The sequence below is a fragment of the Maylandia zebra genome, linkage group LG7, assembly GCF_041146795.1.
Source record: "Maylandia zebra isolate NMK-2024a linkage group LG7, Mzebra_GT3a, whole genome shotgun sequence".
NCBI lineage: Eukaryota > Metazoa > Chordata > Actinopteri > Cichliformes > Cichlidae > Maylandia > Maylandia zebra.
This window is the reverse complement of record NC_135173.1, coordinates 17,395,071-17,422,859: the sequence shown is the minus strand read 5'-3', so window position 1 is coordinate 17,422,859 and position 27,789 is coordinate 17,395,071. Positions and strand designations below refer to the sequence as shown.

The window sequence follows — 27,789 nt, the reverse complement described above, 5'->3', positions numbered from 1 at the left end:
TTTCATATTGAAAAAACAAAAACACGCCCTTCCATAGAGAAAGTTACTCAGTATGGTTTCTTGAATTATTTTGTTTTCCATAGCACTACGCTAACATTAAAGGTTACAGTCAAATTCTTAGTCAACCTAGGTAATCATGTCCCCCAAGGCCTAGTATATTGTTGTGCAGTATAAAGACAATGCATAAAAAATTGTGCATAATATAAAGTTCTTACTCATTTGCTGTGACCTTGATCAAGCTCAAGCTGTTATTGGTACCTACTATCACACAAAATTTGAAAACGATATCCTGAAAACGGTAGACGCTAGACTCCTAACAAACAGACAGACAAACAAATGGAATCAATTACAAACGTCCTCCCTTCTGGGAAAGGAAAAAAAGGTTTTATGTCTTTGCTGATTTTTATGAATTTCTAACTAAGATTACAAACTGAGTCTATTCTTTAAATTATTGTGGTTTATTAATAATTCCAATAAATAAATAGTCCTTTGTAGCACAGTTGCAAATGATTAAACTTCGGATTAAAAACTGTCTACAAGAAACTGCTGATTGATCACAATCCACACAGCATTATCACCGCAGGTCAAATAAGGAAAAGTTGCCAGCATCACTAAGGGGACAAATTTTATTGGCTGACTGTGCACCCAGGCACACGAGGCTGTGATGAGTTTACCCTCACACCAGAGAGCTTTGCTGGATGAGAACCAGGGGCAAAATAGTGTCTTGTGTATTTGTTTTTTGGGATCGGAAACAGACCAATAAATCACATTTTTCTGACATAGTTTTCAGAGAGTTTGCAGACAGTGAAATTAGGATATCAAAAATATGGGAAAGTCCCGTTGTTCTTGATTGCGTCATTGTTTTACGATGGCCCTGAGAGGTCAAATGGACTTCAACTTAACAAAACACTGCAAAAGCACACAAAACACAACAGAAGTTGAATAAAACAAAAACAGAAGTATTTTTTGGGAGACGATAATATAACCAAAGCAGTTAAAGTGACAAAAACTAGGACATGAAGGAAGCACTGAGACTTGCTGAGAAGAAACAGGATTCAAGGTAATGTGTGTTTTAATCACAATTCATATAATACTGTAGATACAGATTTGCAATTAGCACATAATATTAGCTTGTCATGTTATTGTGTTTTTGTGAGGGTTTGCAGTGTTTTTTTCTTATTCCATTGGCTCATTTTCAATTTGTACACCAATGTAAATAGATAACTAGCACGGCTACAAATTTAGATGTAGGCAAAGATGTTAAAAAAGATAGATAAAACAAAAAAACTGAACAACAAACAGTTGTTTTTTTGTGGAGTTGGACTAGTTCAGTATCACAATTACCATTTCTGAGATGAGGATGATGGCTACATTTGTTTTTCTTTTAAAGTATATGTTGAGCCTCAGTCAGCATGCACAATGCCAAATTAGCAGAGAGCACCTGGTGTACTAAACATGAGCTGCACTCTACATAACTTTAACATTTTAACATTTAATTAACATGCTTCACAGGGTTAAAGTGGGGTCTGAAAAGCTTCACAGCATTCAGGCCAAACTTGATTTAAAAAAGCAAAGAAGCACTGCATCATGTTGGAAACGTGACTTCCTCACTCAACCCAGCAAAAGCTTGGGGTACCGGACGTCATCGCGTAAATGGAATGGAACTTGTACTCACCACTTACCACACTACAACCATTACATAACAGGAAAAGCATTCTGCTTCTTTTGGACTACAGTATTTGGTAACTCTAGAGTGTATATACAATGTATAGAGCAAGGGCATATACTACTAGAACAGTGGTAATGTGCAAACTCTGCATGACTTGAAGTATGCTGTTTACCTAAATGATGCTTCTGTTCAACAGCAAATATATTTTAAGAGAAACACGGTGATGAGTAGACTGACTATGACTAACATTTTCCTTGCCAGGATCTTTCACTTGTTTATGAGATATGTTGAGTGGCTCCGTTGTGTAGTCATTTACACATTTGCCTAACAAGCAAAAATCCCAGGTCCAGTCTCAGGAGGAGACACAAATCCCTTTGGGATTGTGTGAGGAAGGCCAACCAGCGTAAAAACATCTGACAAATCAAACATGTGGCACTACCTGCTGTGGCCACCCCTGGTGAATAAAGCAGCTGGAAGCAGCAAGAGAGAGAGAGATAATGCCCTGTATTTACTAAAAATAAAAAGCAATGAGTTGAACACTAACTCAAATAAAAACTCGTAATTTAAACATTAATGGGTGGAAACCTTGTCACATTTACAGATTCAGCAGTTACTAAATTCTGCACCAACACTGTGTTTAGGTTCCAATTTGTCTGCTAATCAGTGTCCATACCAATGATTTTTTTTATGCTGTAATTTATCTACCAAGATCTCTTTTTGGTTAAAAGGCTGGTTTTGTTTATTTACACGTGCTGTGAAAAATAGTTGCTCTCTTTGTGATCTCTTAGTTTCTTCATTTTTGCACTTATGTCACACTTTCATATTGCAGATCATCAAACCAATTCAATATTAGACGATTTAATTTGTTAAGAGGGAAAAGAGCTCTGAAATGTGAAATATGTGTGGAAAAAATATATGTGACATTTTTTTAAGTCTAAACATGTTTGATTTTTTTTTTTACAGAGGGTGAATATTAATATGTTAACTAGGGATGGTTACCGGTGTCCGGTGCCATCTGGCATAAACGGTAGTAACCAGACCGAAAAGCAGCGCACATTTCAGTGCTTTATTTCAGTGCTTTTTTTTCCTGAGCTGTGATACACTTCTAGCCAATCATTTTACGTTTCCGAGGATAGTAGGCGGGGCCAGGTACGTACGTTCTTTTATGCAGAGCTACAGATTAAAAATGCCCAAGGCGAAGCGGTCAAAAGTCTGGCTGTACTTCACAGCAAAATATGCAAACTCAGCAGCCTGCAACAAGTGCTTTAAGCTGATACTGTGATACTGTCAAAGGAGGTAACACCTCGAATCCGATGAAACACCTGGCAACGCATAGCGTTTTTTTTTTAAAAGCTGAGAAATGCGCCGTATTTGATGGCAGCAGCAGCCGTTCTTCTCTGCGTGAGTAGCTTCATGTTGTTCGTGTGTAATTTACGTTGAGTAGGCTAACCACGTTATTACATTAATGCAGGTAAGGTGAACTAGCAAACATCATCATAGCTACATGCGGCTGTCTTCTTGTTTGATGGCAGATGCTCCCTTCACCCTGGCCAAAAAGGCTAAAATGACCAAAGAAAAAGAGGGAAACAGCTAAACATGAGAGGTTTTTGGACAAAGTTTGTATTTTTTCCATTGTTTAAGCACTGGTTTGAGCACCGTTTGAGCACCGGCACCGTTTCAAAAGTACCGATTTGGCACCGGTATCAGATAAAACCTAAACGATACCCATCCCTAATGTTAACAATTACATGCAGAGTAAATTTGATCACAAACATGAACGTATTGTGAGCTGGGAAAAACTTCCTCTCGCTCTTCTTGACAACAGGAGGTGATTTTGCATTCTGTTGCTGAAACCAAGGAAAACTCTCACAACAGAGAAAGTTTAAGACAACAAATCTCTAACAGGGCTGAATTCTTAGGCTATCCTTTGCAGTTCCCTTTGCAGCACAGCTGAGGAAACAATTTGTTGAGACCTTTGCCTTTAACATTCTGCTCCCCATGCCGTGCTCAAAAGACACCACAGAACAGCAGGCTCATCTTGCTACTGTCTTAAAAAAAAGCAGGAAAAATGTTATGGAGAATTTTGATGGAGGCTGTGTTTAACCTCGCGCAGTCATTACATGGTCCAAAAGCTCATTTGTTATTCTCTTAATTGGTCAATCAGTAATGTTGGCAGGATAATTAATCAAACAATGAAAAGAAAGATTAGCCTTAGCCTTAAGATCGTGTTCAGCAGAGGTTCACATCCCGTATAAGTCCAACAAAGCAGGTCTGTAGCCTGAAGCTAGTGTTAATTCTCATCTGTAATTGCTTTAATTGTACTTTCCATAGACCATGTAAAAGCAGAAAGAAATAAAGTCTGCTGCAACTCTGAATAAATGACGAACATTGTAAAAACAATCCTGGCTCAAAAAATGCCCAATTGGGAAGGATAATCCGCTATAATGGGAAGTAGTTCAATTAATTGGAAAGGTAGACTAGAAGATAGGTATCATAAAACCAAGCCATTAACAACTACAACTGCACAGTGGATAAGGCTGTACTGTGTAGGACTTGTAAATACAAAATGGCCACCCTGGAGTTAAAAACCATGGAAATTTTTATATTAAAAAAATCTGCATGTTTATCATTTGCATGTGCGTACTACATTAATTGAAAACAGACCCCAAGTAAATCACCGCTCCGCTTATAACCTGAGCAGTACACATGCGCCTGGCCTGAGCCAAGTGGATCTGGTACCCCTTTTTTCCTGCTGAAAAAGAGGGGCACGGATGTGAATGCAAAATTCAGATCTGGCCACCTCTAACACAGTCACATTGTAAATCCCTAAAGAGAAGAAGCAAGATGGGCAGAGCTCGTCCAGCCTGCGCTCACATCCAAAACAGTCGCTGCTGGTGATTACAACATTACATGACTAATCACAGCAACAATAATGAGCTGCTGCATTTGCCATGTGTCACAATTCATTTCAATCATTTATACATTTGAATAGCAATTAGTAGATTTGCAATGATCGACAACGTAAAATGATAGAAGATGTGGTTTAACACTCTTGTATCTGTCCTTCAAGAGTAAAGCTACAGTTTTGTTAAGCTTAGCTCAAAGACATGGATGATGCAATTCCTCTGAAGCACTGATTAACCAGATATACAATTACCAGAAGAAGAATGAAATGATTTTTCAGGTGAAATAGAGTGAGTAACTACAGTTTTTCTTTCCTGATTGCCAAGACCTAAAAACCTAAAACCTCAGAAAAGCCAAAAATCTCTTGTTCAGATCGCAAAGCTATTCCTGGAAAAAAAAATGACATAAAAACAACAATTGATATAACTTGGTTATGCATTGTAGCGCCAAGAATTTTTACACACTGAGAGCAGGTGAAGCAAAATTAGAAAAAACAAAACTGGCTTAGAAATCACAGAGTGTATGAGCTTGGAAGAAAATGACAGACATTAAGAGAGCAGCAGCATCCCTTTGTTCCATATGCTACATTTAGCTAACCATCTCTTGAATGTAGTGTCATATTTACAAGTTTAGATACCTGTATTTCATAAAATTTCCCAATTTTTAGATATATTTTTTTACATTCATATTTAGTCCATACTCTGACTCTAATGTTCACCTTTTCCTTGTCCTTCATTGCACTTGATCTTTTTGCAGTGCTGGCAGTGCTGTGTTAAACTGTCAGCAACCAAGGCACCTGCATTGGCAGAACAGACCTTGCCTCGGGCGGTTAAGCCCTCAACTGGGGCTTACTGGTTTATGGTTCGGTTGCACTCTCAGGGTCTTTGGTCAAAACTCAACTCACATGCAACAATACACAAATACACAAATGGCTGTGGCTCTGTGTGTCCCTGGGCCTCTCAAAGTCAAGGCGAAGTCATCCAGAAACCCAAGGCTGACCAGTAAAGCTTTTTTTTTTTTATGACTGCCTTACTGGCAAACTGCACAGAATCACACATGTTTATAACTACCCCTCGGGGTTCCTCCATCTGACTCTTTTGCCTCTTTTCCACACATCCACAGAGTAACTTCAGTCACATGCACCTGTGTGTGTGTGTGTGTGTGGTGTGCACTGGATCTAATTGATTGGAAAATGAAGATGGACGCCTGTGTGAGCAGAGCCCTGTTGATTAACAAGAGACACAAAGTCTATTACAGCGGTCCTGCTCCCTTGTCACCCAGACAACCAGTCAGTCTTCACTCTTAGCCTCCAGTTACGCACCTGACAGTGAGCAGCAGAGTCGAGCATCTAAATGACAGAAAGGCAGTGGCAAATCACTGCTAGGTTTAGGCGACCCCAATGCCCTTTTTCTCAACAGCAACGCTCCACTTTCAGTAGGAAAAGGAGATGGTTAAAATGGGCAACGTAATGCTTTCAGTCTCTGCCTCTCTGTGCATTAACAACAGACAAAACAGAGAGCCATTAATGGCTTCACTGTGTGTTTGGCTAGCCAGACAGACAGTCTGCTGCTAGCTAGAGATCGAGGCTGGCCTGATTATTGACATTTTGATGGTTTTCAGGCTTGGAAAAAAGTTAGACTTTGTGGAACTTTGATAGATTTGGCATAGTGGAGTTAGAAAACCTTTACAGTGGGTAAGAGTTAGGGTTTTAGTTTTGCAGGAAAAACTATGCAATGCAGTATTTTGTTTTTTAATGCATCTATTTGATAGAAATCTAACGCTAAATGAATTTAAGAGAGTACCTGTGTAGATAAGACATACTCCATTCACAATCTAGTTATGAACTGTACCTGAACTTGCTTTAGTGAAATGTCGTAACCCTCGGGTGGTTGGAATTATATTAATCTTTGGTAGGAACAGATACACACAGCTGGTCCTCTGAACAGAACAAGGAAGGAAAAGGGAAAAGGCAAAATATCGTACAAAAAAAGGAAAGCCTTTAGAAAAGAGAGGGGTCGTCCGTTCAGTGGAATTCAGCAGTGCGTGAAAACGGGGGGGAAATGAGTACATCTGGCGTGAGAGGTGGTTTGTTCACCATTACGGAGTTTTTGAGAGCAGAAGAAAGAAGGGAAGAGAGAGGGCAGAGATTAAAATGAGGGTTAATCATGAAAGAGAGCTGGGAGGCAAAAGGAAACAGAGGAGGACTAAAATGGGGACAAATCAAATGAAAGACTACAAGGTTTAGAGTGAAACACAGAGACGTGAGGATGAAAAGAACTAAAAAAGGAGAAGCGGCAGGTAAAATAGAGCAAAGTCCTTGGTGCTAATCATACAAGCACATTGTGAAACTATAGATTGGGGGGGAGGTGATTCTAGCTTTAGGAGTAATGTCTCCATCCTGAGCCGGAGCTTTGAAGGCTCTAGGACGAGATGTGGGGGAAAGAAAAAAAATGAACGCACCTCCCCAGAGTGGGGAGCACTGTGTTACCATGGAAACAGTGCTGACGTCAGAGCATGCATTATGTGATTACTCATAGACTCTGTTGAGGAGTGGGCCAATAAAACAGGGACCATTACTCACACACAGGGAGATGGCCAGAGCTCAGGTTACACACATACTTCAGTGTGCACTCGCACACACACGTACACTAAAAGCACAAACAAAAGCATATACATATACACATGGCCAACTCATTCAAACGGCTCCATTTTAAATGAGAAAAAGACTGCAGACGACGGTCTAGAAGAACATTTTTACAATCAGGCTTGTTAAAATAATGCCAGTTTTTACAAATGCTCCCGATTTGGCATGGAAAACATGCAAATTCCTTGTATGCTTGATAATGTCAGTGCTGAGGAATGAGGCAATAACCTGAACACTCATCGCTTTGCTCTAAAATGTCAACACAAGTGTCCACTCGGTGACAACAGACAGAGAACCCACCTCTCCATCGCAACCAGGAGGAACACAAAACACTACCTCAGCAGCACAACCACAACCTGGATATCACTGACAGAATCTGCATGTTCGGCATTCCACAAACTCTGACCCGTGTCTGACAAAGCACATCAAACACAGACGGTTACATGTACACTATTGTGCGTCACAACACACACACTTGCATGCACACTTCCTCTCGTCTTCTCCCACACATTCTCCACTGGGAGTTAAAACACTGTTAGGGCTGATAAGGATCCAGGCAAACAGAGTGGATAAACAGTCACTCTGGTAATTAAGAAAAATGGGCCTATCAGAGAAGAGCATGTAGAGACAAACATGTAATGCAGACTCTATTATAAAGGCCTTACACATTCCCGACACAAAGACCATTAGGTGAGTTCAGACGGACGGCAAGAGCATGGAAAGCCAATGAGGTCATTTTTCTTATTTTTTACTGCCAGCTAGCATAAACACAAAAGAAGTGGCACGTGTTGTTGCAAATACCAATCAATGCTTATGAATTTTGCACCTTAATGTTTGAATTGCACTGAAATAATTAAACTTCTTAACTCACCAGAGTTGATTCAGACACAGCAGACCGTAAGCTGTCCTCCAGAAACTGCTAAATGTGTATTCAACAATGCATATTTGCTCAAAATGCTGCTAGCTTGATGTTAGCCAGCTCATGTTTTCTAATAGCTGCAGTAATGTTAGTTAGCCCACAGAAACAAAGATTCATGGGTTATGGAAACAGTGGGAATGTATGTTACTAAAATCAAGTCGAAACAAGTAGAAACAGTAACCATAAGGAGCTGGAGATATTAAAATGTCAGAATGCAGGAAAAATGAGATGAAAGATGGGTTGCTCAAAAATTTAGGAGACGTCCTACTATTTTCTGGACTGAGAAGAACACAAAAGCACAACTTAATACACCAGCCTGAAGTGGTCCTAAAAAAAACTGACTCCATTATAATATGCTAATACTTAATTAAGTTGCTAGTTTAACTATCCTGTTCACTATAAGGTTTGAGTAGTATTAAAACATTATTAAAAATGTACCAATTACACTTCACCCAGGAGTGGGCGATATATCAAATATGGCACACTGCGGTGAGCATGCATGTTTATATGCTACCAGATAGGGAAAAAGTTGGACACGCATGCAGAAGTTGCATCCCGTGATTTTTTCATGTTGGCTTGAAATAAAATAAAATATCTTTCTCTGCTGTTACTGCAACTAGTACTGCAACTTCTGGATGCATGTCTTTTTCACGCTTTGGAGAGGCAAAGTGTGAAATCGACACAGTGGACCAGTGTGTCTATTATATGTGGTACTGGGTTGCAATATTATAATTCTTTTAATCATATGAGCAAGATGCTGTTTAGTGGTCTTAACAATAATGTGGCTACACACAGTATAGACTGTCATAAATCTAAATGTGGTCAAACTACATTAGTGAGACATAACTTTTAAATAAGAGTGATTGTTCATAAAAAGGTGCTTGTGTTAAACAATGTGTTAAAGCTCATTGTTGTTTTAGCAGATTTTTCACATCAAAGGGGTAAATCTGGTATTTCACCTATTCCCAGTTGTTTTATTGTAATGTAAAATCATAATACATATTGAGGGTTTTTTCAGATGTGTGACCACTATGACGTTAACTTGTCCACAAAGTAAATGTTTTAGGTGCAACAGTGGATTCAGATCATGATTTTGCTTGCTAAAGCTGCTTGACATGACAGGTTAGAAAAACAACCTTGCCCAGCATTTTGAGTGTGTAACAATCATGTAGGTGAGGTAGGATCAAGTGATTAAGATGCAGTCACACAGACTTAGAAATGACCGTCAGGCAACCACCAGTCATGAAGGGAGAAATGGTTGTAAGAGTTGCTTGAAGTCGGTGGCAGTCGCTGGGAAAATGAAGTCATACAAGTCTACAGACCAGTCTGTGACTCCAGGCAACCACCATCACCAGAGAAAAACATGTAATCATTAAATGGTTGGCAAAAACTTCCTTGCAATTGTTTTTGGTTGCTAGCATAATGCTGCAGTCATGGTTTGAATGGAAGTGATGGACTTGTCTACAAACACTGTCCAGCTATCCCTCAAACTGCAGCGAAACTATGAAACGTGTGATGCAAATTGGAAATGGAAATGGTTTACCTTCCAAGTAAAAGCTGTACATTTTGAAAAAGGCCCAACTTTTACTTTTGAAGGTGAACCTTGTTCTTTTCATTTTTTTCCAACACGAACAACATGAAAACCCACAGACAACTGTGGGAATCTTCTAGCAACCAAATCAATCACCAGGGGTTGCTTTTTTTTTGGGTTCAACCCTTACTTTAAAACTGATTTCACTCAGAGACAGCAAGAATGTTCCAGGAACCACTGCCAAGCAGTCAGGGAATAGACACTTTTTCCTGAGAAACTGGTGGTTTTATCACACCAAGTATAGTGTACAACTCTTGAGAAATGTCCCCATGATGTCATGTGAGAAAAATATCAATAATTATAAACAAATATCTTGAGACAGCTGGCAATAGTAGTCAAGTTTAGTTTAATGTTATAATGATTAAAAAAAATACAATTTAACAACAAATATGTTTCTTTGTATTGACATTTCAAAGGAGTTTTTTCTTGAAAAAGTGACACAGGTTAGCACTGATCGATCATAAGACAGATTGTAACTACTGCTGAGTGATTTCAAGAGGAGTATTCATCCAGCCAGATGAATGTTCTCTTTTTCCTCTTTATGCTTGAACATGATGTTACATGTGAGCTTTATCAGGCATCAATCTACCTTCCTCTGAAGTATCTGTATTTTTAACTGTCCTTAATTTCCATGACGCAAGTTCAGTTATTGCATTTGGGACAAGTACTCCATGTCATTTCTCTGCCACAAATGTGACTGAGCTCTGGCCAAAACCTGATATACTATACTCTGCATCATCACTAATTTGGTTACAATGATACCATATCTGAGATGATCTAATTAGAGGCTTACAAGGCCAGTAGCTCTCCCTACCTCTGTGTGTCACTGCAAATTGTGTAAATGTGTCTTATTTGTGCTCCTATTAGTAAGCACACATATATGTGTTGATGCATCACAGAATAAGCTTATGGAGACGTGCGCACGCACACGTGTGTGTGTGTGTGTGTGTGTGTGTGTGTGTGTGTGTTAAAACAAGCACAAGCTGCAGTCCACCTGGCACGCCAGTGGGCTTAATGAGTCTCACGTTCATGCAGCATGCACAGCCACATCCACCGCCTGAGGCTCTGATGACCAGGTGCTCTGACACAACACATCTTCAAAAAACAACGTGAGCAGGAGCCTCCCAGAGGACGGTTCCTCTAGTAATATCACCGTGACCAGCTAAGAAGAAACTGTTTTACTTTAAAATGTTGTTCTAAAATCTTGCTAGCTAACTATAACTAACTTTTGAAAAGGTGCAAGGCTGTCACAAACATTGCCTAAAGCGGGAAAATGTCAGTTACTTTGTAATCATTTTGCATATAATCTTGTTCCATTTTCCTATTCAACTCTCAACATCATTAGTGTTTGTTATTGTTCTTATTTTAAAGTTACAGAGTTTAAAATCTCACCACTAGATGTCAGTATATTGCAGTCAACACCTCTCAATTCAAGTGCTTAATCCTAGCTAAAGGTGGATGCTTAGCCAGTTTTTGTCAGCTTCTGTAATCTGCCGACAACAAGTAATTCTTACAAGATCTGGAATAAATGAGCATTTTTATGCACATTTTTTGTGTTAGAGCTCCAAATAGTTCAGGCGATGAGGTTTGAGGTGAGGAGGAAGAGGATGACATTTTATCCAAATGACGGTCACGTTGTCGCAAATGCCTACGACTTCTTTTCTACTACTACAAATATGCCCGGTCTCTAGCCACATAAATAAAAAGTACTGGGCCAAGCAGCAATATTCGTCTTGGCCAATGTATTCGAGATGGGAAGGCAACATGGCAGCTTCTATGATTCCGGGAATACATCAGTTTGTTAGAAGATGGAATTACACACTAATACACACTGTGTAAAGCTTGAGTCAGGAACATTTGCTTAGTGTTGTTGGCTAAAAAGTATTTTCTTCTCCAAAATAACCCCCCCCCCAACTTTACATACGATGAAGCTACACAGCACCGAGAACTAATGCAACTTGTAATAGAAGGAGTTACATTTCATATTTAAAATGAATTCTGATATTTTGGGGATTGAAAACAATATTTTCATTACAAGTTAGCATTAAACTGAATTACTAAAGACAGGGGTGGGCAAAGAAGGAAGTATCTTGCCCCGACATGGACGGGATCCAGTCGGGATCTAGTCCAGTCATTTCAGACTTAGCAACACAAATATACTGATGAACTGCAGCTGCGGGGTCTGAAGAGAAGGCCACCTCATTACTTCACCTCCCAAAAAAAACAAAAACCTCTGCCACGCTTTCTTCCTCACTCACTTCTCTTGTTACTAAGGGCAAGAGGGTACACCTGCACTCAAGAGAGCCATTTCTGCATCCGTTACTTTAGGGTGGACCGGCGGTAATAACAGTGCTACTGCTGATCGGAGTTCAGTTTCTCCCGCACCGTTTACTCTTGATCCTCAGACTTCCTGAGAACAAATGAACAACTTTTTGTTAGGGATTATGATTCAAGGAGTGTTAGAATTTTATCCACATGTTTGAGTTAGTGGGAGGGTTCGATTGCAGCCAATGGAATTGCTGGCTGCTGCAACCTGCAGCACAGTCCTGCCGATCTGAAAAACCTGACCAGTCTGCTGCTACCACGGCATTGATATAGAGCGCTAAAGGACCTTGAAGGGAATGCATCTGTCCAACATGTCTCATCTCCCCTAATGTTTCCTCTCAGATGTGACCCTTGGTTCCAGTTCCTTTCCAGCAGCTGATCACCATATGTAAAAGGCCCACACAGGTCCACTGAATCCCTCCCTAATGGGCTGCACAGATGCCACTTTCCTGGAACATCTCTCCCCGTGTGTGTGTGTGTGTGTGTGTGTGTGTGTGTGTGTGTGTGTGTGTGTGTGTGTGTGTGTGTGTCCGTATCCCTGCCTTTCTCTGTGAAAACAGACTCTGACGTTCCACACATTCTCTTCAATATGTTTCACCGCTGTGTCTGGAAACAATGAAAAGATGCTGGGTGAGAAGTGTGGGGAGAAGAAAAAAATGCAAAGGAAGAATTGTGGAAAATGACACGGTGGGAGAAAGGGAAACACATAAGGGGGAAAATTATACTGCTGTTTGGATAAGAGTTGTTGAGGGTAAGTAAAAAGGGAAGTACGTAAGCTAACAGCAGGTCAGTTGTGAAGGGAGGAGGAGAGGGAGTGGGTGAGGGTGGATTATTGACTTAATGGCAGAATCAAGGCTGTCAAGTGCTGCAGAGACACTGTTTGTGCAGTTTGGACTGGATCTGCTAGAGCGTGCGATGTGATGATGGAAATCTTACACTCAAAACAAGCCCACTGACCTTTTCATCCGCCGGTCCCTGAATCAGAGTTAACATTGTGCCAATGTGGAAATAAATGGGTGCTTATTACATCTGTGGCAACACTGCACTCTGGCCCCCTTTATTGCAGGTGGGCGCGCGTGTTATGCGTGCATGTGCACTTTGTGTAAAATGAAGCAGATAATTATCTTTATAAACATGTAATGTAGTTGGCTCGGGTCTCAGCCCGCTGTCCGTCAGCAACCAGAGGGGCTGGCGAGGAATGCAAAAATCTTGGAAACTGGGTCACTTCTTGAAGGTGACCAATCTTCGTTATCCCTGACATTTCCGAAATAATCAGCTCGTCATAAACAGTATGAGGACCCTCTAGAGGTCCAACCATTTTGTTCGTGAAGAGGCCTGATCAAACATCTGCCTGGAATAATATGATGCCTCTGATGCTTCCCATAACTAACAAAGAGGACACAGCTGCTAAAAAGTGATCTGGATTAAAAACCTAACATTATCACGACTGCGCAGCCAAGCTACTAATTGAGATCAACAGGCACTGATGTTTGCCTTTCTTAAGATCTAGGATAAGCAAATTTTTTCTCAGAAATTGGAAACTGACTGCCAGCTGTGGCATGCCAGAAAGTGAAGCAAGGGAGAAAGGCTGAACATATTATTGTGACGTATATGCAACATAGATATCCAAAATATTTGTCTAAAAATCCAAATATTTGCAAAGATTCTGGGATAAATCCCTGGAAATGAGGTGTTTGCAAAGACAATAAGACGGACTTGTTCATATAAAAATCGCCGACTGTTCTGCCAGCAAAGAATTGCTTGCACCTTTTCTCTGCTGAAGAATGAACAAAGGAAGAATGAGAGAGACTACACATCTAACTCTTGTGTGAATAAACATGCTGTTTCCATTATTTGATGTAATCAAATTTGTTCAAATTAGCGCAAACTATGTAGAAGATCAGCTACGCCGCAGATTTGCATATCAGGTTTAGGGGGTGAAATCTGATTAGACGAAACTCCCACGGGAGAATGAGTCCAGATTCAAATGATGTCACATGAAAAGGCTAAAAGAGAAACAAAAATTGAAAGTAATAAATAAAAACAAACCCATAATAATTGTGTTTCTGGGTTGAATTCTGACATTAAAACGGCAATGAAATGATTGAATATACAGATATACTCAATACCTTCTAATTACAGACTGATCAGATACATTTGAGACCACAACAGCGATCTGTAATGTAGTTTAGGAAAACCTCCAGCAGGGCTTCTATGTTTAATTTTTTCTTTTACTCTCAGAAATGTTTGTGTTGACTCAACTTTTAAGGATTGTTTTTCATTAAAATCTGATTTAACCTTCCCTGGCAATAATGGTGACTAAGTTATGAGTGCAGCTACAACAAGTCATGTGACCCAGCTTCAGCATAATAATATTGATTGCAGATGTCACACCTGTAACAAAACTGTACAGGTTTGGTTCTCCAGTGGGAATGCATGTCAGCTTGAACTGTGCAGTCACTCTGCTGGAACAAAAAAACGTGACAGGCACAGTTGCATTTTCAGGAAAAGGTGCAAATAGCCGTGAGATAAAGAGAGCCTACATATCTAACTGACAGACCAGGAAGAAAGGCTTTATGTAACATCTGAAATCACGGCAGATGGGAAAAGGAGACAATTGATGGAGCTGCTGGAGAGCTGAACATCCACCTTACATAACCAAAGTGGCGTAACTAAAAGACGTACTGTAGAATCGGCTTCAGGCTCCTTTTTTCCTGTCGCTCGGACACCTGTTAGAGAAAAACCACCAGATATTACCTCAGTGACTCACTAAGTCACTTCTGTGATGCTTTAACTCTTAGACTAATATCTCACAAGCAGACGACCGCATTGGTTCACGTCTGCGCACAGCCATAAACGCAAATGAGACCCACCTAAATGTCTTGTGTCATTTATTCGCTTTCTGTGGGCATTTTAACGGAAAATAAAGACAGAGTACAATGTGTGCATAAAAACTAGGTGTTAGTGTGTGCGTGTGTATATGCACGTGCGCATGCAGGCTCATCTGTGCAACATCTGCTCAACCAGCCCAAGGCTCCTTGCCTCTTGAGAAGTGGGTCACGTTTCCTGATGACGACAAAGGTCCTTCTGCCTCTCCAGTTTGTGGAGTTTTGCCAAAACCACCACATGCCTTTCTTCATCCTTACAATGGAAACGCTAACCCTAAAGAATCATCAGCCAAACCTATCAGAATTTTTGAATGGCAATACTGAAGTGTGACTGACCACATGGGAAGGGGTGGGGGGGTGCAACACGACAGACATATTATGTTGGCAAACTTTTTTCCAATCTGAACAGAAGAGAAGAAAAGGGAAGGATAATCATAGATATGGAGATTTCATTCAAGCTGTCAGGCCCCGGAGGAGACGATGCAGGAACCAGAGAGAGTATGAATGGAACAGCAGCTAATGGAAAATATTATGGAGAGAGAGGGAATGTGGAGAGAGAAATCTAAGGTGGCCCTTGGCAAATAACCATTCAAAAAGCCTGGTACTCCTGTTCTAATCTCAGTCCCATTGCTACTGTATGAGCTTTCAGCGTTTCTCTTCACAACACACAGACTACAGACACGCACTAAACATATGAGTGTACATTATCATTTATTGGTTTGGCTTGTGCTACTTCAAGCAGCTAGCAGTTGGTATTGGCTAACTTGGGAAGGAAGGGGTGCCTGGAATCAACAGTCCAATATTTACACAGGATTGTGTGGCAAAACATGCATACATGGAAGAGCCTGCTGTTCATCGCAATAAACTCAGGCAGAATATAAATGGATGTCATCTACATAAAAGCAAGTTGCCCTTTGCATTGCTTAGTGTCTCCAAGCAGTGCCATAACAAATCAATGGGACCTTGCAATCTGTTTGTGCGTTTGTATATTGGAAGGCAGTTACATTGTCCAGAAAATATGCACAGCGGTACTTCATCGTGCTCTTCATTATACTTAAAGAGCACAAGCATTTGATGATAGACGTAGGACAGTGGCGCTGCCTTCGTCTCACTGTTTTCTAACAACTGGACACAGACCCACACTTCTAACTTAATACGAGAGCACTGAGTGAGCAATTAAGTCGTGCAAGTGTGAGTCTGTCGGAGGGCCATTTGGTTGCTTTCTTTGCATCTTGAAACAAGTAAATGTCAAGTGCACAATACTCACTTAAAATAAAGATTTAAATATTTATCATACACACACTGAACAAAAAGAAAACAGTTCCTCTAAACTTTAGTGTTCACATCATTAAAACATAACATAAACTCTCCCTGAACTTAACAGAGAAAGACAGTCAAAACTTACAGTTACGGCTATTTCAGAATCAGCAGTCGCCATGCATGTCCCCTACTCTGTTTCCTTGCATTACCTGTCTATCTCTAATAGTATTATTAAAAAGAAAGGCATAAAATGCTCCCAAAAATGTTCTTTTTAAAAAAAAAAAAAACAAATCATATCAACACCATTAATCTTCATGCCAGTTCAGCATGTACCTACAGTTATACATTGCACTTTTAATATCTGGTTAATTGAAAGTGACTGTGAAAAAACAACCCCTAACCCAAACCCGAAGACTCTTGCCACTGCAAGTGGTGAAATAGCCCGACTGACAGACAGATGTACAGACAGATTTTTTTTTTTCTCTAACATATTTAGAGAGTAAAACATAGCATTGAGCAGGGAACAGCAGAAGCCTTGTTGGCTGCAGGGACAGACGGGCTCATGGTGAGCCAGTGAGGCAGTGGGCCGGACTGAAGGGGAGGGCTCCCCAGGCAGAGGTTACAATAACACAGTTCCTTGCACCATGCCACTGAGCGGGAGAGACATAAAGCCTGCTGACTAAATCGGCTTTACATTCGGGTCTAAAAGATTATATTCCACAGTCAGAGCTTGACCAAATGAAATAAAGTGAGATACGATATGTACTTTATTAACCAGGGAACTCTGTCATTAACGATATGAAGCTGAAACTGTTTTAGCACAATGTAGCTGAGTAAGTCTACTCCACTTACTGTGCTGCACTCAAACTTTTAATCTACTTGAAATCTCAATTTTCCAGTACTTTATACTTACACTCTACACTGTATACCAGACACAAAAATTCTACATTTCATTCTATTAGGTTTACAGCTATAATGTGCAGATGAAAAAAGTTAACCTACGTAAAAGATTGAGCCTAAACTCAGCAAGATATATCCCTAAAGTAATTTTTATATATTGAGGAACAGGTAATAGTCATTCCATGATATAATGTATATTTAACTCCCATATAGAGCATTGTTGAGGCAGTGACATCAAAGTACCTATATCTACATATATTTATAGTACATATATTTAAGCACAAACGTAAATCGTGGACTGAGCAGTCTATTTAAACTAAAGGCCAATTTTATTACTGTGAGGATGTAAAGAAAAAGCACTGTGTGTGTGTGTGTGTGTGTGTGTGTGTGTGTGTGTGTGTGTGTGTGTGTGTGTGTGTGTGTGTGTGTAATTATGGAAATACACTCTTCCTTTAATGCTAAGTGTTGCACTTACTTGATTCTCATTAATAAAACACAAAACTATAAGAAGAACTTTTACTTTTTTTAATTACAATTTAGAAAGTTGTCATCTTTTTGTCTAATCTCAATACTCAAAGTAAATGTGTCACAAAATATGTTTGAATTTATGCACAATAGAAGCTCAAAGGGGCATGAAATCAAAACACTCAAAGAACAAGTTGTTTGGATTTATAAGACAGAATTTGAATAGTTTGAATCTCCACCACTCCTGTGTTCATGCAAGCTGTTATCAAGGATCTGAATACCTCTATAAACACTGGCATTTTGGAAACAGTACAATGTTTAAGGGACAACTCACACTACATGTTCAAGTTAAATTGAACAAAAAAGTCTCAACAGTCTGAACAGTTGAAAGCCTGAGAAACAAACCAGGCAGTGGATTACTAAATGCAGTCATTCATCACTGAAAACCACTTCTCTTGTCATGCTCTTGAAATGTATAATCAATTAATAGCTGACTATGTTTGGATTTATTGGGCAGCCTCAGTCATAGGGGCTCAAAATGTTCCCCCTCGCTAAATGAGTCATGGCAGCAGCAGCAGCAGCAGGAGCGACAGCAGCAACTGTGGCCTGCTCTGTTTCTAATGCAGACACAATGATACTGGAACAGGAGGATTAGCTGACCTTCCCCTACTCAATCTGAGCTCAGATGAAAGAGTCCTTAGATAATTTTTTTTTCTGGGGAGGTATTTTCCAAAATATAAAAGGAAGAAAAGAGAGAGTGGAAACGAACAGTTATTTATTCTGTGTTTCACACATTCTACTGGCTGTCGCTATTTCAGTCTAGAACTACATTTCCACCTCCCTCTCCTGAATACGTACACATGCTCACTTGAGCACACACCTCCTGGGGAAATGTGAGAGTATCTATTCATTCGGCAGAGGCCAGCTGTACACCTGGTGACAGCCCGGGATGGTGGTGTTGGCTCAGGTCACGGTGTGCAGGGAGAGAAAGGGAAAGGGCTGAGTAAATGGGCCCGTGGGCCTGTCCTTCAGGCCCTTCAACCTGCACATTCCAATTCATATAGCAGCAGGGCAACGGCTGGAATGTCTCCTCATGTAAGGGATTACTGTCTTAAAGGTGGGCTCCTCTTGTGATTGAAAGGCCCCTAGGATGATAAATAGACATGAAAGCCTGAGGCATTGCATTCATTTCCCCAAACGAATGTACTGCCCATCCCTTAGAGAGCAAAATGGCTTGGCTTCAGGGTTACAGACACAAATGTTTGGATTCAAGAAAATACTGAAGTTATTCAAATTTTTTTCGGTTTCAGACTTCAGAATTTAGGAAAAGCTATCTTATGACTCTTTTAGATGTTAGATGTTTGCTTGCTAATATAAGTTTGTAAGTAAATTTTCAACATATACCCTCGTTTCATATGCATTGTAAAGGCCTGACAGTGATGCTAGAAATGTTAGCCAGAAAGCAGCCATGGCCTAAGGACCACAATGCCTAATTATGAAAAAAGATCCACCATAAAAATTCCACAACCGTTATTGGAATCTGGAACCAGCAGGACTTTTTCCTGGAACAATCCTTTACTAGATATTTCCTGTATTGCCCCTGTAGTCTGGCACCATCTCTCAGGCATGCATTTGACCTACAGTGATCAGCCACAACACTAAAACCTCTGACTAGGTGAACTGAATAAAATTCTCGGGTTCTGTCATTTATGTCTGGGTAACTATGACAAGCCTACCCACCAAAACATTGTTTGCAGTCTGAGCATCTGCAGGATGTGCCACACTAAGTTTGATCCCTCAGGGCTCCAACCTGCAAGCCACAAGACACCACTGCCACCCTCCTGGTACCACAGGCATCACAGGACACCCCAAAAAGGACCTATGTTCATATTTCAAGGGTCAGAGCGATGTTGTGGCTTTTTAAAAGAATCAATATATCTACCAAATAGATCAATAAGAAGATACTGATCTCCTAGTTGATCTGAGGACTTTAAGATCTTATAAAATCTCTATTTATGTTTTTACCACCGTCTGTGCTCTAAAATCACTTTAGGCTGCATGTTTCTATAAACGATGTTATGGTAATGACAAATAAAGCTGAATATTCTTTACTTCTGCAGTTTCTTTGGTATTATTATTTTTCTTTAAGGGCAGTTTACCACATTTACAAAGTGGGCTATCTAATATTTCTTCATGCATTTAGATCTATCTAGCAGGGATAATGCTTACTGTTAAGCCAGATTTCCCCATATAGACTAATTTTTTAAAGTTGTTCCCGGCCAGTTCTTAAAAGTGCAGTCTTAAATAGACCAAAAATATATATATTTATACAATCATTACAAATTCAGTTGTTCTAGCAGTAAGATAAAAAGACATTAATGAGCTATAACAAGTAAAAAAAACTTTTCTCTAGAAAAATAAAAACATGTCTACAGTTCTCAAAATAAAAAATCAACAAGTTATGGTAATGACATGCTGACGAGAGTATTGGCTACGTAGTATTACAAACACTATCCAGCCCTATTGGTATGCACGGACATCCACTTCTTCACCACCACGTGCGCACACTTTCTCTCTATCTTTGTCTCACATACACAGACACACACTCATGCACAAGCACGGACGCCCACATACTCTACTCATAAACACTTTTGTGCCAGGAACATTCTGTTCACCTCCATTACAGAAATAGTCCATCTCTTATGGTAACACAGAAAACTTGAGTGACATAGTTGCCTTAGTCAAGAACACAGGAGAAATGAGTACAGTTCATAATCTACTATTCAATTCACGCAAAAAAAGAAGTTTAAAAAATCTGTACTTCACTTTAGATTCTGCTGTAGTCCAGTGTGAGCCAGTTACTGGGAACCTGAGGTGTTAATATGTGTGATGTGTGTTAGAGCTGGAGGCCTGCATCTGTCTAGCCGTTCCAGCTGTGTTGGGTTGCGTCTGTGGTTAGAGGCCCTCCATGTTTCTCAGAGCGGATTCAACCTCTCAGCCTACAGCAGCTGGCAGCCATCAAGCTGCTGGCACCACATACACACACACACACATGTGCACACATGCTCACACAGACGTCTGCAATTTCCATGGTAATCAGTAGAGAACCAGAGCGTGGTTGTGCCAGGGTTAGGGAAGAGAGGGAAGGATATTCAATTCAGTCCCGGACCTCTAGTTTGGTTGGCTTAAATGATCAGAGATACAGGGAATGAGCTAGATCTTGTTGCTGTAAATGACTGAAATGAAAGAAGTGGACACAGATGTGTGATTCAGGAGAGTAGTTTAAAGAATAATTCTGGTTAATCAAAGCCTGGGCGTTATTTGTGTTGTTTTGCGATCAATACTGATAACTTTGTTCTCGCTCAGTTAAATGCTAAGCTCTAGGATCAAGGTAATATCACTAACAAGTGATTATGGACAAGAAAATTAGCTCATTGTCAAAATATAGCACTGTGTCATGCGGCAAATTTGACATCACATCCTGTAAGCCTGTGTCGCGCACAACAATCTCTGTAGCACTTCAGTCAGTCGTGCAGCTCTTGATTTTGTAACCTGGCACGTTGCGCCATGGCAACTGTAGTTTGGTTGAAGACACAAGTGTACAATCGTAGTGGTTTTTTACCGCCATTTGAATGCTATTCCAGTATGGAAGCTGAGAGACATACAGATGTACAGAAGAAGACGTTGGAACGGTTTGAAAACTTGACAGTTTGTGGAAAAATCTGGGAAAAAAACACTGGACAAAGTCTTAGCTTTTGGTAAAGGCATTGTTTAAAACTATTTGTTGATCAGCTGGATACATTATTTAAAAGAAATTAAAAAACAAAAGCCACTGGCATAGATAACCTGTTTGGTTTGGTTACATAGTGTCAAAGCCATTTATCTGATACTTAAGCCAGCTGAACTACATATTAATCACTTCAGTGTGCACAATGACGACATATTTGATTGAAGTGATTGACAAAACTATGGAAACAGCACCCAGTTCTCATAATTCCAAGAGAACCTTTGGAGGCTTGGACGGGCAACTTCAAGACCAAAACCTGGAGTGATGTGGCTTCATGCTGGTTAGCCAACATGGCAGAGGTAACACATACAAATCTGGAGCATAAGCACGTTAAAAGTTGCTACTCTGCATCAGTAAAACGCAAGACTCTTCCACCATTCAGGGGGGGGGGTAAGAGTAAGCCTGGTGTTTTGCCTGGCTACTAAACAAAACCTCAAATGACCTACTTTCATTCCTACCCCGATTCCTCCACCCCTCGCCTCCTCCTCTTCACACACGCACAGCACAGCTAATACACGGGGACTGAATGAGGACTGAAAGTGTGAAGTGGAACGCCCAATCACAAGACACGGAACCCCATGCTGATATCAGCTTCCTTTCCAAGTGCAAAAGGAGGCTTTCAGTGAGACCATTCCTAACCCAGAGGCCATTCAAGTTTTTGAAAAATATTTAAGAAAAAAAAAAGTTAAAACGCATCATGTCCCATGAGGCTACGAGTTTAGAATACAAACAAGCTGCTCAGGATGAGAGTGTGCAGTGGTAAATCACTGCCCTACAGGCTATCAACAACCTCCTCCATCCCAAACACAATTCAATTACGGACAGTGCGGTAAAAATAGAGTAAGAGGAAACCTTTACAAGAGCAACAGTAATTGTGTTTGGAACCCATTCTGCAGGAAGTCATTATCATAGATTTCAAGAATATCTTCATCATCCGAGTTAAGAAAGAATTTCCTCCTCTGGCTGGGATAATATTTGTGCTGGTGTCAGAGAGAGTACAGAGAGTGGAGAAATAGCTATGGAAAGGGGCAGGGTTAGTGAGAGAAAGGGGAGTGGCTTCAAAGACCTTGCAAAGGGTGTAGTACTTTACTCCCCATTACCGGCCTGATCAGCTCTGCCCAAACTTTGCAGCTCAGGTAGGAGAGGTCAAAACTGCTTTCCTCTGCTTCTGCGCACAGAAAGTTCTATGGTGGCGCTTATGTCTGCAGCAGGACAGCCTTGGACTCAAATTTCCTCACATGCTGTGAAAAGTGATCCACACGAGTCCACACCTTATTCTCCAGTTCAATATCCCCAACTGAAATACAGAAGACCGGCTTGTCATTTCGTATTAAACCAAGACGAAGAACTATCCCGCAGAGGCCCCTGCTAGCTGCTATCAGATCAGCTGATAATGACTTTCTTTTATTAAGCCAAAGATGGGGGTGGGAGGTGGGGGGGACAACCCCAGCATTGCAAAATGCATCTATTTAGTGAGCTGATAGATGTCGGCAGCCAATTTGTGTTTAAAAAAAGGGAAAATTACTGTTTATCAAATCTACTGTTGTGCGAATTTGAGCAGTGCCTCAAAGCGTGACTTTGGAAGGATGGTGATGAGAATGGGGGGTAGAGTAGCTTTGAGATTTGTGATGAAGCAAAGAAACAGATTTCTCTTTGCTCTGTTTATTTTCTGAATAAACAGTTTTTACATCGTGACTATGAATCTGAAGAGCTTTGTTTCTTTTTTTTTGTTTTTTTTAATAAGACTCAAAGGTCTTTGAGAGAAGCTTCCTGAGAAAAATAAAGTTAAGTATCAAATGTAATGCTCCATCCAGGATTACACTGTTCTTCAAACACTTCAGTCACACAGCACTAGTGTAAACATCATCGGGTCAACACAGCGCAGATGTACTCCTTGTTATGCTGCTTCTTTAAAACATCATAACTCTCTTGAAAACAGCAAAAGGGCAAACTGTTAAAACATCAACCAGCCTCTTTACAACAAAGACACTCCTAGAAAATTACAGCCTCGTTGCTGTTAAACACTAAATACATATATTTTCATCTGCCAGACGGATTTTTAAAAAAATATATAGATGTATATATTTGCTGTCTGGCATCTCTCCTGTTCCCATCACCATGTGGCGGTTGCTTCGCGGGCCCCGAAAAGTGTGACTGATCCCCTTCACCCCCACCAACCCCCTGGGATGCCAGAGCCCAGTGGGAATAAGGTGATGACTAGTGTGGATCAGCGCAAGCTTGTTTACACATTACAGACCACACAGACAAGACAGCATATGCACGCCATGTGTGGCTCAATTACATGCAGGCGGTGACTGGTCAACTGCTAAGCAGAACCATCAGAGATGAAAGGGAAGGGTGCATCACTTGGCCTTTGTTGTAGAAGCTTTAATATGTCGTGAACTTCTTCATGTTGCGCTGTGGGTGCCTGCATTGCCGTCTTTACGTCCCACTACAAACACCTGTAATTGAGACAGTCTTTCAGCAGAGGGCTCCAGCCTGGCTGAGGTGACAATGTAGGAGAGTCACAGATGTTGTAAATGTCTGCACTCTTTCATGATATTGCCTACTTTGTCAGCTGGTTCCATCCTGCTTTTGAGTGAGGTATGGGGACTGAAAACACAAAACATCATAAATCATAACTTGTCTGTTTTTACTGTGCTCTAAGCAACTGTTTTGAATTCAGTGGAGCCTGAATCCAAAAGTAAAACCTGGTGTCCACCCTTTTTTATGTGTTTTGACATCTGCAAGCTTTGTAAAGGTGCATTGCTGTGACTTATTGCAGTTTAGCCGTCAAATGTATCCGCGTAGTCTCACTGCTTTGGTGAGGCATGGAGAAATTAAAAATATACTTTACTGAACTTTTACCTTTACTCGATTTCTGAATTGTTTTAAAAGCATCGTCGCGTACACTGAAAACAAGAGCAAATTTAGAGAATATTTCATGCAGAATTGAGAAGATATCAAAAACTATATGTAGAAATTGAACTGCTTTCCTCATGTGTAAATAAATATAATATGAAATAATTTATTTTATTTGTGGGACAACTCTTTAACATCCTACTTCAAGTAAAAAAAAGTAAAAAATAAATACACAAAAATAAGCTTCAGTTGCAAAATCATTCCTAAATCAAAAAAAAGTGCAAAGTGTAAAATATCTAAGAGTCTTTTCATATCCAAATTGTGCACCATATGTGTGCATGTGTGTGACCACAAAGAAAAACAAACTAGCACACTGCAACACTAACTAGCCCTGAAGGCATCTTTCAAGTGGCCGACAGTGCAGCCTCTCATCTGCCACACTAACCACACTCATAGGTCACAACGATAGCTTTGATGCCTCTAAAAGTCAGTTTCCCATTCATTGATTTTGCATTCGAAAGGCTTTAAGAGTTGATATGAGTTCATTTAAGTGAAGCTAACCTGTCTTCTTTAACGCAGGAATGCATGTGTAACAGTATCAGTAAAAATTTGAAAGTCAGTGCAACCACATTCCAGAGGTTTAAGTACAGCAAGCAAGTAAAGTGGTGAGAAACAAGTGACATTAAAGTCCAAGACAGAAAAGCAGTGGCTCAGACATTATCTGGGGAAAACATTTGATAAAAAAAAAATTAGGGATGACAAGGATCAGCTTCCCTTTCTCATCAGTACTCGAAGGCACGGACTCAAAAATAGCATTCCATTTAGCAAAAACACTTCACATTTGGTACTTTATTTTTGAAATGACAAAAGTGAGCTTGACATTAAACCATAGGCCGAAGTTTTTTTTCTACTCCAAAAACATTACACTGGTTTGAAATGTACATCGATTTCTTGAAAAATGAGGAAAATCTGCATTAATTCATATGTTTTTTAAGATGTATTATCAGTTTAGATTTTTAAAAAGGTATTTGTAATGATAACTTGTCTAAACAGTTTAAGTGTGGATGTAAATAGGAAAAATAAATCCTTTGTTAGTATTGAATTTGTGCCTGAGAGTGGCTGCAATTAGCTCCACAAAATATGACAAATATGTCAAAAATGATTTGATCTGATCAAAGATCAAAGCACACCCAAGTAAACTGTAATCTCCACACTGCAAGGTTAAAAAAATACAAAAAACAGCACATTACTTAACAATAATTATAATAATACTTGTATTATCATATTATTAGACTTTCTGTTGTTATGTTATTCTGTTGTGACATGCCTGACTTTCCTTTTCAAATTATGATCCTGCACACTGTCTGGCTTTGTTAAAATCCCTGCTAATAATAATAAAATAACATTGAAATTTGTGATCAGATCCATAAAGGGCCAGTGGTCCATGTTTTGATGCCACTGCTCAGACTGTTCCCATCTTTCCTCCGCTCCACTCAAAAAAACAAAAACAAACAAAAAAAATTCATAGGACACAAAGCAGAAAGAGAAAAGTTCAAGGGGACAAGAACTTCTTACCTGGTCTCTTTGGATGCATGGCAGAGAGGTCCGGCGATGTGACTTGCTGTTGGACTGACTGTGTGCCATGTCTGAGGCTATCACAGAACTGGACCTCCTGCGCCTTTTAAATACAGGGATCTCTTCCCTGGCCTCAGTCACAGGGGTGCAGCCCTCCTTGTGTCTCCCTTGGTTGGGAAGGAGCTTGTCAGCATACCTCGCCAGCAGGATGCCCAGCACTCCAACCAGGTACGCTACGTATGGTCTCCAAGTGGCCCGCACTTTGTGCAGAGAGAAGAGTGAGATAGTCCTGACTACGCTGATGAAAACGATCACCGATATGCCCTGATTCAACCGTACTACCATGAGTGCGCCGGTGGCCACGCAGAGGAGCACAACAACGGCCGCTGTCGTGAATGAAAACAGCTGCTCATCTGTCCCATCCAGAAGAGACCACGCCGCTACTTCGCCCAGGTGGCACAAGGTTAGGAGGGAGATGGCGGTCTGGATTAGAACCCCGCAGCGGATTAAGTACACACCGACCCAAAAGAAGGCACATACAAGGGTGAACAATGGCGAAACCACACTCCAGCAAGTTTGCAACAGCTCTGCTGCGCAGCCTGAAACGAAGTGAAGGGGAGACGATGAATGCGAGAGTCTGCTGTCAGCGCTGCTGCTGGCATCAGCTTTCCAGTCTGCACATTTGACCAGCAGAGCGAGAAAAAACGAAAGCGAGCCCACACACACCGCACTCCGGAGTCTTTGCGAACTCCATATTTTTGTAAACATCAGTCTCACCCACGACTCATAGTGTCGGTCTCGCCACAGTGGAATGACACATGTTTTCACATAACCATTGCGATCCGGTGCGCCGAAGCTTCTTTCGTAAGTGCTACTCTGCGCACCGTTACTGCAAGCTTCTGAAGGCATCGCCATCACTCATGGCAGATATGAAGTATGAGGAAGTCTATAATGCATCTATGATAGTGCGGTCATGGGACAGGACACAAGTGACAAAACAAGCGTAATTTATTGTAAGCACAAAGGAAAAGAGCACGGCGAATACGCACACACGTCTCTCCATTTACGCATGGAGATGTACTGCCAGGGAATGCACTCTTTTGTTTTTCCAGGTGCGGGATGAGGAACTGCTGCCCCAAAACAACATAAAAGAAGCATGGACGACAGAATTACTCAGATGTGTTACAGATCTAGGGCACCGCTTCTTTGCACACACATGTCCCGCGTTGCCCTCCTTTGTGGCGCGCCGTCTCTTTGACTTTGTCTGCTGTCATTCTCGTTCTTTTGTACATCCACGGCCCGTGCAGCAGCACCAGCAGCAGCAGTAGCAGTCTTTGCAAAACATCCGTCCCGTTCTGCGAACATTCAGCCTTAAACCATTTGTTTCGACACTTTTCGGTTTCTCCCCAAACGGTAAGAGTCTCCGGTTACTTTCGAGGATAAAAGCCGCTGAGGAATTTAAGCCGCTCGAGTGAGTGTCCGCCAGGTTGTCGCTCAGCGTTTCGCGTGTTTGTCACCAGCTCTTTAACCAGCCGTGAGTCTCAGCTCATTCACACCCCCGAGTTCCTACTTCACACAGGGAGCAAGATATTGCAGCGGCAGTGAAACCCCCAAATCCTCCTCAGCCAGCCCAGCAGGCGTTGTCCTCACATATATTTTTTTAAAACATTTTTAATACATCACCATGTAACATATACATGCATATGAGTATTTGTATACGTTTTTTTAAGATAGAAAATTTAAAAAAAATTAAAAAAAAATGTGGACGACCTATATTTCCCTGGAGTTTCTCTCTGTTTGGAGTAATTACGGGGTCTTTAGGAACAAAAATTCAAAGCACGTTACATCACAAAGAGTTTATTTTAATTTATCATTTTCTTACATTATTTTTTTGTCAAAAATTTTATTTTATTTTTTCAGGAGAACCAAGCAAACTTCAGAGCTTCAAATTGCCTCGAGATGAATTCATTTTAAATTGAGGCTATGCGCAGATGCTGATG

General features: G+C 40.6%; 1 protein-coding gene across 2 annotated transcripts in view; it reads right to left on the bottom strand.

Annotated features, from left to right (window-relative positions):
* LOC101464760 (cGMP-inhibited 3',5'-cyclic phosphodiesterase 3A) overlaps window positions 1–27,383 on the bottom strand; it is an 86,583-nt gene extending 59,200 nt beyond the window's left edge. For both annotated transcript variants that reach the window (XM_004567734.6, XM_004567735.6), the window contains exon 1: window positions 25,790–27,383. In XM_004567734.6, coding sequence (XP_004567791.1) covers window positions 25,790–26,704 — 915 coding nt within the window. In that variant the 5' untranslated portion in view covers window positions 26,705–27,383. The remainder of the gene's footprint in view (window positions 1–25,789) is intronic.
* Window positions 27,384–27,789: the final 406 nt, after the last annotated feature.